This window comes from Neoarius graeffei, chromosome 15 (genome assembly GCF_027579695.1).
Source record: "Neoarius graeffei isolate fNeoGra1 chromosome 15, fNeoGra1.pri, whole genome shotgun sequence".
NCBI lineage: Eukaryota > Metazoa > Chordata > Actinopteri > Siluriformes > Ariidae > Neoarius > Neoarius graeffei.
The window spans coordinates 48,015,653-48,032,269 of NC_083583.1; the positions used below are offsets into that span (position 1 = coordinate 48,015,653).

General features: G+C 38.8%; 1 protein-coding gene across 7 annotated transcripts in view; it reads left to right on the forward strand.

Moving 5' to 3' along the window:
• The window catches only part of mcf2l2 (MCF.2 cell line derived transforming sequence-like 2), a 176,438-nt gene that overhangs the window by 33,997 nt on the left and 125,824 nt on the right, over positions 1 to 16,617 (forward strand). For all 7 annotated transcript variants that reach the window (XM_060941525.1, XM_060941530.1, XM_060941526.1 and 4 more), the window contains one exon: positions 8,349 to 8,432. In XM_060941525.1, coding sequence (XP_060797508.1) covers positions 8,349 to 8,432 — 84 coding nt within the window. The remainder of the gene's footprint in view (positions 1 to 8,348; positions 8,433 to 16,617) is intronic.

A 16,617-nucleotide genomic window follows, 5' to 3' on the forward strand; every position in this document is an offset into this window, starting at 1 on the left:
TATGTTGCAGCGGCCTAACCCAATCAGATCTACCAGATCGCAGCAGCAAAATGTACTGGTAAAACCTGTTGTTAAAACAAAGTGTGGTGAAGCAGCTTTTAGCTACTATGCAGTACAGCTATGGAACCAACTCCCAGAGGACATTAAAAATGCTCCTGCTGTTGGCAGCTTTAAATCTAGATTAAAGACCAAGCTGTTTTCAGATGCTTTCTGCTAACTGATAAATATCATCTTTACATGTTTTAAACTTTACTTAACTTTTACAGTCTCTGCATGTTTTAAACTTTACCTAACTTTTATTCCATTTTATTCTGCTGTTTTTACTGAACTTTTACTTCATTTTATTATTGTATTTCTACTATTGTTTAATTCTTCTTATTTTTTTTCTCTCTTCTTCCTCCTTTATGTTATGTAATTTTATTTTCTATTGTTTACTGTTTTGCTTTTACCTCTGTAAAGCACATTGAACTGCCACTGTGTATAGGGTGACCAGATTTCCCTAGTCTGAAACCGGGACACTTTTGCGCGTGACCATGCTCGTGCATGCACACCTTTTTTTTTTTTTTACGTAAACGTGACACTCAGAGAGGTGCTCTTATCATTTTGTTGAAGCTCACATTTATCAACATCTCACATGAAATAAAACAAACAGGCATTTTGTTATCTAGTAGCATAGTGGTATACAGATCAGTTAAATTATGGTCAGACAACAGATTTTGTAATGGCTGAGAATAGGCCAGGCTATGTCCATAGGCCAAATTTAAACTGATTTATTTCACCTGTTTGTGAGAACACCAAGAAGAATGCATATGCACATGTAGGCTATATCTCTAAAATTGTATGCACTATAGCATGAACTTAAAAAGTAGATATGTGACCTCAACATAGCCTAGGTCAGAATCAACCTTACTAACCATTCCCCACAACTGAATGAATAAAGCAAGAAGATGTGTACAAAAGTGAACACTTTAATGGAAGGTGCAACAAGCTGTTCAACACAGCAATATGGCCAAACTGTCAGAATGGTATGTTAAACAGAAACAAAAAAGAGACAAGTGATTTGAGAATATATACTACGGAAGCCGAGAGAGGCCCTTCATATAATCTTTTTTTATTCACCTTGTTATCCCGAGATAACGACACAATTAATTCAGGATCTCGAGAAAACAAAACCGTTATTCCGAGATCTCGAGAAAACAAAACAATTATTTCATGATCTCGAGTAAACAGCTGAGAAATGGTTCATTCAGGTACGCCAAGAGACTTGTGATAGGCTGACTTTGGGGCTATTTCTCATTCTGTATAGACGCAACTTTGTTCATTAGAATGTCTGGAATAATCGATCACCTAATAAGGCAATATTTTGATCAGGGGTTGACACAGGGAGAGATTGCATTAAGTCTTTTAATAAGGGATAATTTCAAAATTGGTCCGCGGCACCTCCGCAGAAGACTGGCCCGGCTTCGTCTCTACCGACGGAGATACAGTGATCCAGCTGAGATCACGGAATAACGGTTTTGTTTTCTCGAGATCTCGAATTAGTTGTGTTGTTTTCTCGAGATCCTGAATTATTATTTCGTTATCTCGGGATAACAAGGTGAATAAAAAAAGATTATATGAAGGGCCTCTCGCGGCTTCCGTAAATATACACTCAAACAAAACAGCAATAAAGGAGGAGAGGGGCGACAGCCCGAGGAAAGCCCCCACAGGAGCGCACAGCATTTGCAGCATAGGCGACCCAACTCAGTACAAGAACAAAACACTTGCAGTGTGTGCAGTAGGCTTCGTGCGCATTGTTCTGCACCTCTCGGAGGAAGGGGTAGGTGCCCTGTAAATCTTTGGAAAAGGTTCATTTTCTTTTTGGCATAATTGCTGCGGCATTACTGCTGCTGGCTGCTAGACAAAGAACATTTGCGCCAGTTAATGTTTATTTTATTGTTGCATGGCAACACGTTCTGTTGTCTGGAATAATGTGGCTAAATAAACACCCATGCCACAGGGCCAGGGGGCAGTAACCAGGAAAGTTTGCGATTCCTGTCAATTCATCTAAATAGTAAATCCAGACATTTCTCCACTAATGATTCCCACGCTGCTCAGTCGCAAACGTCGCGAGTGGCGAAAACCGGGACATATCCGTGTCCCGACAGACTTTTGTCGGGACTCGGGACACACAACCCCAAATCAGGACTGTCCCGGTAAAACCGGGATGTCTGGTCACCCTAACTGTGTATGAAATGCGCTATATAAATAAACTTGCCTTGCTTTGCCTTGCCTATACCGCAAACAGAAAAACAAAAACAATTTGCTAGAAACTCACTTATAACAGGAGTCTTATGGCATTTGTTGAATTCTTTATACTACAGTGGGACTGAATTCTCGAATCTGATTGGCCAGATGATGTTGATTTTAATATTTTATAACAGCAGCTCTGACAATAGTGCTTCCTGTAATTCAAGTGATTCATTTTAATGCGCTCGTACCAATATGTTATTGTTCCTGTAATAACTTAATTAACAGGGAGTTGTAAGGCGGACCATAATCAGTGATATGGTGAAATGTTCCTCATAAATGCTTATTTAGCATTTATAAAAGTAAGCTCTTGTGTCAGCGTTTCACGTCCACAGTGGACAATTCCCTTCCAGACCACTAGAGCAACTTTGCACATGTTTTGATCCTCTTCTGTTGTGGTCCAGCTCATTTCCTGTGTTTTTTCATTGTGTTTGGTAGAACAGGTCCTTCCAAGTCCGGTCCTTCAGAGGCTAAGCAGGTGTAAGTCATTCAAAAGGTCCTGCCTTGTATGTGTGCAAAGGATTGTGGGTGTTTTGAGAATGCTGAGGATACACACATGCATCCTTGAAAATTCTCTGAACAAAGGACTCGGTCCTTGGTAGACGTTGAAGGATCCTAGACAAGTCCTTCAGAGGGATTGACATCCCCGAAATGCAGCCGTTAAGGATCCTTTCTTGACATTGAGACTCATCCCTGTTTTGTGTTCCTCCGATTCGTTCTCCTATACAAGTTCTGCATTTTGTCTTGCCTTGGCTTGTCTTATCTGACCCTTGTTGCTGAGCATTGGGTTGTTATGTTGTTGTGGTTATATTTTCATGAGTAGTGTGCCTCTATTAAAATCACCTTGCTTTACCTTGCCTTGCCTTTGTAATGCTAGTTTTCTTTGCCTTGCTTTAGTTTCTTTGGTTTGTGTCTTACTTTATTTTAACCATGTCTCCACTTGCATCCACCTCCTGGGGAAATGGTCACACAGTGCTTTGTAAAATTCAGTATGTTTTCCACCACAGGAAAGTCTTCAGGACAGGAGTTTGTGCTTCCTGGTTTCTAAATAACATGACAGGCTGCATTTTTGTCTTATTAAATTCAAAGAAACAACAAAAGGCTGTTAAGGCAGACTCTATAATGTAAATGAGAACAGGAACGAACTTGTCTCATGGATGTTCCACACCATTAAATGCCACTATTAAATGGTTAAAAAGCAAGAAATCTAATGCATTTAGTAAATGAAACCTTGTAATTATTGGCAAATCACTGTGTCATAAGAGGAATGAAGCAGTTTTAGGATGTGTTGTTATAAAATGCCACGTGTTTAGTTCCTAATTTAGCAAACATTTGAAATATGTGACTACAGCGGTGCTTGAAAGTTTGAAACCCTTTAGAATCTTCTATATTTCTGCATAAATATGAGCTAAAACAACATCAGATTTTCACACAAGTCCTAAAAGTAGATAAAGAGAACCCAGTTAAACAAATGAGACAAAAATATTATACTTGGTCATTTATTTATTGAGGAAAATTACCCAATATTACATATCTGTGAGTGGCAAAAGTATGTGAACCTTTGCTTTCAGTATCTGGTGTGACCCCCTTGTGCAGCAATAACTGCAACTAAACGTTTCCGGTAACTGTTGATCAGTCCTGCACACCGGCTTGGAGGAATTTTAGCCCATTCCTCCATACAGAACAGCTTCAACTCTGGGATGTTGGTGGGTTTCCTCACATGAACTGCTCGCTTCAGGTCCTTCCACAACGTTTCGATTGGATTAAGGTCAGGACTTTGACTTGGCCATTCCAAAACATTAACTTTATTCTTATTTAAACATTCTTTGGTAGAACGACTTGTGTGCTTAGGGTCGTATTGCTGCACAAGGGGATCACACCAGATACTGAAAGCAAAGGTTCACGTACTTTTGCCACTCACAGATATGTAATATTGGATCATTTTCCTCAATAAATAAATGACTAAGTATAATATAAGTATGGCCTAGTATAAATGACCAAGTCTCATTTGTTTAACTGGGTTCTCTTTGTCTACTTTTAGGACTTGTGTGAAAATCTGAAGTTTTAGGTCAGATTTATTCAGAAATATAGAACATTCTAAAGGATTCACAAACTTTCAAGCACCACTGTATATAGTACAAATAAAGTGTCACAGCTAACAATTTTGTTTTGGCAGAACATTTTCAGAACAAAATTTCTGTTCAAATTTCCTTTGGTTCGAACAAAATTCTAAAATCAAATTCAAAATTCTGTTATAAACATTTCTTCAACATTGGTACAACTATGTTAAGTTTGGGCATGTTAACAATAAAGTTTCTACAATGGTAGTTTTTGTCTAACTGGGAGTATGGTGTGAGTGACCTTGTGAAAACCTTTTTACAGCAGATGTTTTTACAACATTGCAGGAATGTTATATTTGGAACATTACCTCAACCTTCTTTGAACCTGTTGAAGATTTAGTGAATGGATGCCATGTTCTGTGAGCTGGGATTACACTACAACAATTAGCATCTTAATCCTGATTTATACATAATGCAATTTTCGGCAGTTTTGCTTGTGCTAACTTATTTCTCAAATTTTTGTCTAAGAGCAAACTAGGTTGTAAACTGTCAGGAAAAAGCAGCCTCTTGGTGATGGAAGTGGCACTAATTGAACATACTGTATTGCCTATGTTCTTTTGAGCATAAACTGTCAGGATTTTCAGATTGATGTGACTAGTTGCGTTATTGGCATTTAAATCTTGAAGGTCACACCATGTGACCACCTGTGTCATAAGATATTGGACAGTAAGCCACCTTGTGATGTGACATTCACCATCATTTTGAGAGATTGAATCATGCATGATGTGTGAGCTTTAATAAGATAACAAGATTTCTCTCCCTGGCGACTTGTCCAGGGTGTACCCCGCCTTTCGCCCGTAGTCAGCTAGGATAGGCTCCAGCTTGCCTGCGACCCTGTAGGACAGGATAAAGCGGCTAGAGATAATGAGATGAGATGAGATGAGATTTCTCTCATCAGACAATTCAAGCCAAATTTTAGGATGAGCACATTTCATGATGCGTTTCTCATAAACATTTAATGTCTATGCCAACAACTGCCCTTAAATTTCCATTTTAATTGAATTCTAAGGAAACCGGTTTCTGTTTGTTTGTTTTTTTCCTTACTGTGTCAAAATTCTTCTCGGTTGTCATCAGGCATGTGCGATAGATTCAGTCCACAGAGATTAGGTTGAAGAACAATGAAGTACTCCTTTGAAGTCGTGAATGCAAAATAATAATGAACATTCTGTGCAGGCATGGCATTCACTTTCAACTTGACTTGTTTCCAGGCTGATGCTTATAAGGAGAGTTGTTTTCCTTGTAACAGTTGGGGACTAGGGACAGCCATGTCCTTCATTATCCAGGACACACCCAATATGTACAACCCTGATTCCAAAAAAGTTGGGACAAAGTACAAATTGTAAATAAAAACAGAATGCAATAATTTACAAATCTCAAAAAACTGATATTGTATTCATAATAGAACATAGACAACATATCAAATGTCGAAAGTGAGACATTTTGAAAATTCATGCCAAATATTGGCTCATTTGAAATTTCATGACAGCAACACATCTCAAAAAAGTTGGGACAGGGGCAATAAGAGGCTGGAAAAGTTAAAGGTACAAAAAAGGAACAGCTGGAGGACCAAATTGCAACTCATTAGGTCAATTGGCAATAGGTCATTAACATGACTGGGTATAAAAAGAGCATCTTGGAGTGGCAGCGGCTCTCAGAAGTAAAGATGGGAAGAGGATCACCAATCCCCCTAATTCTGCGCCGACAAATAGTGGAGCAATATCAGAAAGGAGTTCGACAGTGTAAAATTGCAAAGAGTTTGAACATATCATCATCTACAGTGCATAATATCATCAAAAGATTCAGAGAATCTGGAAGAATCTCTGTGCATAAGGGTCAAGGCCGGAAAACCATACTGGGTGCCCGTGATCTTCAGGCCCTTAGACGGCACTGCATCACATACAGGCATGCTTCTGTATTGGAAATCACAAAATGGGCTCAGGAATATTTCCAGAGAACATTATCTATGAACACAATTCACCGTGCCATCCGCCGTTAACAGCTAAAACTCTATAGTTCAAAGAAGAAGCTGTATCTAAACATGATCCAGAAGCGCAGATGTCTTCTCTGGGCCAAGGCTCATTTAAAATGGACTGTGGCAAAGTGGAAAACTGTTCTGTGGTCAGAAGAATCAAAATTTGAAGTTCTTTATGGAAATCAGGGACGCCATGTCATTCGGACTAAAGAGGAGAAGGACGACCCAAGTTGTTATCAGCGCTCAGTTCAGAAGCCTGCATCTCTGATGGTATGGGGTTGCATTAGTGCGTGTGGCATGGGCAGCTTACACATCTGGAAAGACACCATCAATGCTGAAAGATATATCCAGGTTCTAGAGCAACATATGCTCCCATCCAGACGACGTCTCTTTCAGGGAAGACCTTGCATTTTCCAACATGACAACGCCAAACCACATACTGCATCAATTACAGCATCATGGCTGCGTAGAAGAAGGGTCCGGGTACTGAACTGGCCAGCCTGCAGTCCAGATCTTTCACCTATAGAAAACATTTGGCGCATCATAAAACGGAAGATACGACAAAAAATCCTAAGACAGTTGAGCAACTAGAATCCTACATTAGACAAGAATGGGTTAACATTCCTATCCCTAAACTTGAGCAACTTGTCTCCTCAGTCCCCAGACGTTTACAGACTGTTGTAAAGAGAAAAGGGGATGTCTCACAGTGGTAAATATGGCCTTGTCCCAACTTTTTTGAGATGTGTTGTTGTCATGAAATTTAAAATCACCTAATTTTTCTCTTTAAATGATACATTTTCTCAGTTTAAACATTTGATATGTCATCTATGTTCTATTCTGAATAAAATATGGAATTTTGAAACTTCCACATCATTGCATTCCGTTTTTATTTACAATTTTTACTTTGTCCCAACTTTTTTGGAATCGGGGTTGTACACATAATACTTTTACATTTTTGCTTTCCGGCCTTGTGAGGAAGGAGGCGTGCGTGTCCTGTCCTGGTGGGAACAGCCAAACCATTCCGACCTTCCTCTCGGTCCTTAGCTGCCTATTGTGAATGACTTGCATCTCACTGGCCCCTGCTGGGTCACCCCACCCCAGGGCAGTGAGATAACATCTATAATTCACATGCTCCTTGACGCACATTGTCTTTCCTTTGGAACATGCACCGAGAGGATGTGTGTGTTTGTGTGTCTGCGAGGTTGCACGTGGACACGCATTCCTTTTTGCAAAAATGAAAAAACAAACAAACAAACAAACAAGCAAGTGCAGGCATCATGTATTTCCATTGTGTTCAAGGAAATTAAACATTGAACTATATCAAAGGCTTCCAAAGAAATACTCCAAAGCTTTCTGCCATCTACACAGGGTTAAGTAATGTAAGATACCGTTCTTTGATTCCTTTTCAGGCTTTAGTCATAAGTTATACATATGTAGTGAAGACTGGTGGCTTTTAATGCAGCCTTTTATGCCAGTACATAGAGGAGGGTTTGTTTTCCTTTCGTCTTCATTGCCCTATGGGGTGACCCTTATCAATCTAGCAAAGATTTAAGCTAAAAGGCCCCTCAAGCGTCTATTTCTTAAAAACAACTGCATGAACAGATGGCTTGTTTGAAGGGGCATGTCCCCTTGCACATCGAAACAAACCAGGAACTGTATTCATGGCTGAATGTCACTGCTACAAGGGGAACTTCAGAATGGAAACCCCATTTAGAAAGGAAGCGTGCTTTGAAGGGGCCTTGTTACATCTGATGGCCTCATTATTTTTTCCTGTATTGTCTGTGCCTGGTCTGCCACAGACTGCTGGTTGTTCTCATACTGGATCAGGAAATGTATGGTGTCAGCAGTTGCATGTTGTGGTTTTGAATGGATTCTGTAAGTGAGAATGATGGGCATGTTGCGGTAATATTTGTCGACTCTGGCATTTCTTTCTTTTCTCATTTTCCCTCTTTCTCTGTTTTCTACAGATGAGATTATGCAACAGGAGATAAGGCCTCTTCTGGCAGTGGACATCATCGAACAGCTTCACAGGCAGTTTGCAATGCTGTCAGGTAAGAACTATTCGCGATCTCTTTACTCTCTGAGGTATTACTCTGCTGTCTTGCATTAAGGAAGATTCCAACATGAAAGTAAGCTTGCAGGAAGGTTCCAGAGTTTAAGTCAATCATGTGGCAGAAGCGCAATGCATAAAATCATGCAGCTACAGGTCAAGAGTTTCAGTTAATCTTCAGGAAAATGTGATCTCAGTGACTTTGAGCTTGCATGGTTGTTGCCAGCAGACAGACTGGTTTGAGTGTTTCAGAAACTGCTGATCTCCTGGGATTTTCACACACAGCAATCTCTAGAGTTTACACATCTTGAAACAAATAAACAAGCAAACAAACAAACAAAATCCAATGAGCATCAATTCTGCTGGCGGAAATGCTTTGTTGATGAGAGAGGTCAGAGGAGAATGGCCAGACTGGTTCAAGCTGACAGGAAGGCTATTGTAACTCAAATAACCACTCTTTACAACCATGGTGAACAGAAAAGCATCTCAGAATGCACAACACACCAAATGTTAGGGCAGATGAGCTACAATGGCAGGAGACCACATCAGGTTCCACTCCTGCCATTCAACAGGAAGAATCTGAAGCTATGGGGCACAGGCTCACTGAAAATGGGTAGCTGGAAAGAGGAAAAACATTGTTTTTTTTTTTTCCAAGATGACGTCGTCTTTCACTGTTGTCACCCATTATTTATATATTTATTTAATTTTGCATTTATTGAGCATCTGAACTTTTAATCATGTTTAAATTGGAAAAGTCAGCTTAGTTGTTAAATTGCACATTTCTGACTTCAAGGTGTAGTTCACACGAATATTATAGCCAAATTCCATCACTGGGTATTTGTTTTCTGTAAATCTGTAGACAGCAGTTTCAGAAGTTACAGATAATGTTTCTGAGGACATGAAATACCTGGAATAGTCTTGACTAGTTTTGAATTTACATTATCAGTTTATAGCATTTCTGTTCTGTGTGTACGTTTACATTTGATGAAGTAAAAGATAGCATTCATAATTCAAGGAGATTAGAATGAGTCATACACACCTTTCATTTTCAGTTTGAATCATTTTATATTCAAGTTCCTCCTTTTCCAGTAGCAGTTCTCTATTTTATTAAACATTATGCTAGCACTTTTTTAATGAACTTGTAATCATACATATTAAAACTATGCTTATACTGTATACCTATGTTAGCCGGTAATGATTAATTGCATTTTATGTTAGGCATATCAGACGCTCATTGGCCGTGCTGTGAAAATTGTGCATGCAGACGCTCATCTAAGTTTCCAAATCTGTCATTGCTTAACTCTTGAATATTTTCTATTATGAATACTATCATGGGCGGCACGGTGGTGTAGTGGGTAGCGCTGTCGCCTCACAGCAAGAAGGTCCGGGTTCGAGCCCCGGGGCCGGCGAGGGCCTTTCTGTGTGGAGTTTGCATGTTCTCCCCGTGTCTGTGTGGGTTTCCTCCGGGTGCTCCGGTTTCCCCCACAGTCCAAAGACATGCAGGTTAGGTTAACTGGTGGCTCTAAATTGACCGTAGGTGTGAATGTGAGTGTGAATGGTTGTCTGTGTCTATGTGTCAGCCCTGTGATGACCTGGCCACTTGTCCAGGGTGTACCCCGCCTTTCGCCCGTAGTCAGCTGGGATAGGCTCCAGCTTGCCTGCGACCCTGTAGGACAGGATAAAGCGGCTACAGATAATGAGATGAGATGAGAATACTATCATTAAAAAGCTTTTAATCTCTGCTTTCCAAAGAAATGTATCTCATTAAGATCTGTTCAGTACTTTGGGAGTAACGGCAGGTTGAAGTTGTTACAACAGAGTAAAAACTCTGCTTGCGTGACATCGGGAAATTCCTGGTGCTTTTTGAATCATGGGAAAGTGCTTAGGCTCTCTCTCTTCTGATCAGTTTCTGACTGGATTACTCGTGAATGTCAATCAGATAAATTTGATAGGGATGTTCTCTAGCTCTCACTGTTTCTGATGAAGTATTCAGCAAAATTTTCTGTCAGTTAGTTTTGATGTTATGATTCATGGGAGGCTTTGAAGTGAGTTTTTATAGCTTTACCTACTTATTTTTTCAAATCAAACTGATTCATGTAAATAAATAACTATTTCGATTATAACTGTAGTTGTTTTGATGAAAAATATTGAGCTCTTAGTGGTTGGAACGATATTTTTAAAAGACCGGAAGTCAGAAATGTGAGTGTCAGTTTCAGTTCAGTCAACTGGAGTTGTTTATTGGATGTGGCTCTCACAGTTTTTTTTGAGGTTAGCCTTGAAAGCTGTGACTATTACCATTTATATTCTTTCATATAAACACTAGTAGTCCATACTTTTGAGAAATACAAAGGCCTACAGAGCACAAAGAGGGTATTAGAAATATCCTTTTATTACTTTTTTATTGTTTACCAATTTAACATTTTTACCTAATTAGCATAATTAATACTAATTAAATACTAATTTCCATGATTTGTTTTGACTAATTTTTCAAACTTTGTATTCAGTATACAACCATCTATGTGCCTGCTAATTTCCATGTAATATCTTGGAAAAATTAAAAAAGTTATGAAGAAAAAACACTTGATCTCATTTGTTAATGAGGCCCATTTTGGACCGTGTTATTCTAATGCATAATATTACATCAGTTTTCTAAAAATTAAGCTGCTTTTTCAATCTTTGATTTGTAATATCTCAAGAACGGACAAACTTATTTTAATTCTGTAAAAAAATATGTTGTTCTGCATTCAATTCTGAATTCAATGAGAACAGTTTCAAGCAATTTGGATTGAATTTGAATTGTCACCTGATAAGCCTATTTATATATTCTAATAATACCTCATAAAGCTCTCATAATCTGCTATAAATAATTATTTGATAACTTTGTTGTTTGTTATTATCGTGCCATGTGGTGTGCTGCACAACCTTTGTAATTAATAATGGCCTATGAACAATTATAAAGCAACTGTAACATTTATTATATAAAATTACAACAGTTAGTGTCATCACTGAGTGCTTCCAAAAATGCCAAGGACGCACCACTTCCTGTTCCTCCAAGATTAAGTAGGTGCTACATGTACATGATTGTATTTTTTTTAATGTTTTAAAATAAAATAATATATAGAAATTTTGCCATTAAAGTTTGCAAACTACAATAAGGTATCTGTATGTTTTCCTAATTAATATGGAATTAAGTGTTTCGAAAAAATACTCCTCCAAATAAATAAGGTTAAGAAAGAGAAATAATTTTAATTATTCTATCCACAGTCACTGGATATGAGCAATCGCATGCTCTGATTAGCTATTCTACTACTAGGCTATCAGCTCATATACCATGAGTAGAGAAAAACAAAATGGCAGAGCGTGTTGCTGAACCAACCGAGGATGAAATAAAAACTCTACTCAAAAACAAAACCCCCAAAAATACAAAAAAGCAACAAAATATGGAATAAAAGTATTTGATGGTAAGAACAGGGCGGCACGGTGGTGTAGTGGTTAGCGCTGTCGCCTCACAGCAAGAAGGTCCTGGGTTCGAGCCCCAGGGCCGGCGAGGGCCTTTCTGTGTGGAGTTTGCATGTTCTCCCCGTGTCCGCGTGGGTTTCCTCCGGGTGCTCCGGTTTCCCCCACAGTCCAAAGACATGCAGGTTAGGTTAACTGGTGACTCTAAATTGACCGTAGGTGTGAATGTGAGTGTGAATGGTTGTCTGTGTCTATGTGTCAGCCCTGTGATGACCTGGCGACTTGTCCAGGGTGTACCCCGCCTTTCGCCCGTAGTCAGCTGGGATAGGCTCCAGCTTGCCTGCGACCCTGTAGAAGGATAAAGCGGCTAGAGATAATGAGATGAGATGAGATGGTAAGAACATATCTTTTTTATTTTCAGAAATTATTAAAGTATTTTTCACAAATTCCTACTGTCATTTTGCCGGTTTGTTTACCTTCTAAGTGGAAATGATTTTGTCGGATGTTTTGTATAAAGTTTATATTGATCGACTTGGCAAAAAATAAAAATGCTGTTTCTCAAAATCTCATCACACGTGGCTTATAGCCAACTCGGCGCTACGTGCCTTGTCTACTGTCAGCTCATGTACGACTCAATTTTTGTGGAATACCTGTTAAATATGCACTTTACTTGAAACACTCATATTGTTTATGGCCTAATAATAGCTTTTTGTTAGAAGCTCTTCAGGAGATCATGCGTAAAACGCAGGGTGCTCGGTCCTTTATTTATGCCGCACCAACTTTATGGAATAGTCTTCCTCCTTGTCTTTGTGAAATCAAATCAGTATGAGTTTTTAAAGGCGAATTAAAGATGCATTTGTTTAGGGTTGCATTTTGAGTTCATTCATGAATTTTATTATTAGTGGCCATATTATTTTATCTTTGATTGTATTTTAATTATAATTTGTTATTGTATATTTTAGATCTTTTGTTTGTAACGGATTTATTTTTGATATTGTAAAGTGCTTTTCATCATTGTATGTAAATCACATTATGTACAGTGGTGCTTGAAAGTTTGTGAACCCTGTAGAATTTTCTATATTTCTGCATAAATAGGATCTAAAACATCATCAGATTTCCACACAAGTCCTAAAAGTAGATAAAGAGAACCCAGTTAAACAAATGAGACAAAAATATTATACTTGGTCATTTATTTATTGAGGAAAATGATCCAATATTACATATCTGTGAGTGGCAAAAGTATGTGAACTTCTAGGATTAGCAATTAATTTGAAGGTGAAATTAGAATCAGGTGTTTTCAATCAATGGGATGACAATCAGGTGTGAGTGGGCACCCTGTTTTATTTAAAGAACAGGGATCTATCAAAGTCTGATCTTCACAACACATGTTTGTGGAAGTGTATCAATGCATGAACAAAGGAGATTTCTGAGGACCTCAGAAAAAGCATTGTTGATGCTCATCAGGCTGGAAAAGGTTACAAAACCATCTCTAAAGAGTTTGGACTCCACCAATCCACAGTCAGACAGATTGTGTACATATGGTGGAAATTCAAGACCATTGTTACTCTCCCCAGGAGTGGTCGACCAACAAAGATCACTCCAAGAGCAAGGCGTGTAATAGTCAGTGAGGTCACAAAGGACCCCAGGGTAAATTCTAAGCAACTGAAGGCCTCTCTCACATTGGCTAATATTCATGTTCATGAGTCCACCATCAGGAGAACACTGAACAACAATGGTGTGCATCACAGGGTTGCAAGGAGAAAGCCACTGCTCTCCAAAAAGAACATTGCTGCTCGTCTGCAGTTTGCTAAAGATCACGTGGGCAAGCCAGAAGGCTATTGGAAAAATGTTTTGTGGACAGATGAGACCAAAATAGAACTTTTGGTTTAAATGAGAAGCGTTATGCTTGGAGAAAGGAAAACACTGCATTCCAGCATAAGAACCTTATCCCATCTGTGAAACATGGTGGTGGTAGTGTCATAGTTTGGGCCTGTTTTGCTGCATCTGGGCCAGGACGGCTTGCCATCATTGATGGAACAATGAATTCTGAATTATACCAGCGAATTCTAAAGGAAAATATCAGGACATCTGTCCATGAACTGAATCTCAAGAGAAGTTGGGTCATGTAGCAAGACAACGACCCTAAGCATACAAGTCGTTCTACCAAAGAATGGTTAAAGAAGAATAAAGTTAATGTTTTGGAATGGCCAAGTCAAAGTCCTGACCTTAATCCAATCGAAATGTTGTGGAAGGACTTGAAGCGAGCAGTTCATGTGAGGAAACCCACCAACATCCCAGAGTTGAAGCTGTTCTTTATGGAGGAATGGGCTAAAATTCCTCCAAGCCGGTGTGCAGGACTGATCAACAGTTACCGGAAACGTTTAGTTGCAGTTATTGCTGCACAAGGGGGTCACACCAGATACTGAAAGCAAAGGTTCACATACTTTTGCCACTCACAGATATGTAATATTGGGTAATTTTCCTCAATAAATAAATGACCAAGTATAATATTTTTGTCTCATTTGTTTAACTGGGTTCTCTTTATCTACTTTTAGGACTTGTGTGAAAATCTGATGATGTTTTAGGTCATATTTATGCAGAAATATAGAAAATTTGAAAGGGTTCACAAACTTTCAAGCACCACTGTAAGTTATTATTATTATTATTATTATTATTATTATTATTATTAATGATAAGTACTCACTGATAGCAATTAAAATGCTTTTAATATTTTATAATTGTTCATAATTATTGCGGGCGGCACGGTGGTGTAGTGGTTAGCGCTGTCGCCTCACAGCAAGAAGGTCCTGGGTTCGAGCCCCGGGGCCGGCGAGGGCCTTTCTGTGTGGAGTTTGCATGTTCTCCCCGTGTCCGCGTGGGTTTCCTCCGGGTGCTCCGGTTTCCCCCAAAGACATGCAGGTTAGGTTAACTGGTGACTCTAAATTGAGCGTAGGTGTAAATGTGAGTGTGAATGGTTGTCTGTGTCTATGTGTCAGCCCTGTGATGACCTGGCGACTTGTCCAGGGTGTACCCCGCCTTTCGTCCGTAGTCAGCTGGGATAGGGTCCAGCTTGCCTGCGACCCTGTAGAAGGGTAAAGCGGCTAGAGATAATGAGATGAGATAATTATTGCAATTGCTTTATAATTAACAACACTTCATTATTAGTTATGAAGGTTGTGCAGTACACCACATGGCGCATGACATTTGTATTACAACATGATTATATAAGCTATCAAGAAATGACTTCACACAGATTATTAAAGCATTATGAGGCATTTTTTGAGTTTATTAAAATGTTTACCAGCTTACCCTGAATTAGTACAGGTGTAATTATGTATAAATATGGTGTTCATAGAAAGTTTAAAAACTGATTTAAAAAGCCAACTTTGCACCTTATTGACTATTGACCTTTTTTTTTTGACACTTTACTGCTCTTTCTTGGGATGAGTAGATGAACATGAGGTTGAACAGCTGTCTGGCCAGTACTGATCAATATTAATGTGCTCTAATCATTTCCTCATCAGGCCTGTAGGCTGAAAGCTCTGCTTGATTACATTCATAGCACTATTAGATTACAAGCCTGCCATTTCCTGATAATACTTCTGGATGTTGCATTTCCTGCAGCATCTATATACACTGATGGGTGTTTTCCAACTCCTCCTAAGATGAGCTCACTCCTGGAATATGGTTTTATTTTATGAGCTGGTGCATATTGACTATCAGGGGAAAAAAATACACACTAATATTCCGAAGTACATAAAATGTGGCTGAATTGAAGATGCTAAAGATACAATAGGCCTGCATCTCATGTGTGATTTATAACTCTTAATGAGCTGCCCAAATGAGCTGCTGAAGAAAAGGCTGCTTTGTGCCATATGTCCTTTTGTGATAAATCAATAACAGATCAACTTGTCACACACATTACAGGGGAAAGAGATACTGTGTATGTCGAGAGGTTTTTTTTTTTTTTGCACATGTATAGTGTTTATACCACAACACTTGAATTCTTGAATCTGATTGGTCAGAAGGTGTTAGTTAATTTTCTATAACAGCAGCTCTGACAGTAGTGATGGCTGTAATTCAAATCACATGTTTATATCAATGTGCTTGCTATAATGCTCTATAGTAAAAGCTCATTCACAGAGACTTGTATGGCAAATACGTCATATAGTCTAAGGCGAATAATAAAAGTGATTAAAACATGTTTAACAAATAAAAGTTTTTAATTGTTGGCATGGTGAAGCTTTCTGTAAGGAGATGTTTAAAGGAGATGCACATAACCTTTATTTTTCAATACATTTCTGAGTGGATAGTATCTCCATCCTTTACTCTTGTATGCTGCATAAATGGGAATTAATAAAATGTATTTTTGAGAGTTAAAATCGACTGCAAAGTTGGCATTCGAGCTGCCCCGCTGAGCCAGCCAGCCCTGAGTGCGTGATGTCATTGCAGGAACCGGTTTTAAGGCCGAGGCCTTTGACAGCTAAAGACCAAAGTCATATAAATAAAAATTTATGGTGAAAGTAAGAAATAGCGTTACCGACTTGCTCAACTAAGACTGATTTGACTTCATTGATTGTGGGTTGACTCTCCTTAAAACAGGATAGGTGTTATAACTTGTGCAACATACATGTACATCCATGCATTTTCACTGATAAAACATAAAAGGCTAATTAAATAATCAGATGAACTGAGATGATTACATTCTAAAGCAAATTAAATAATCTTAT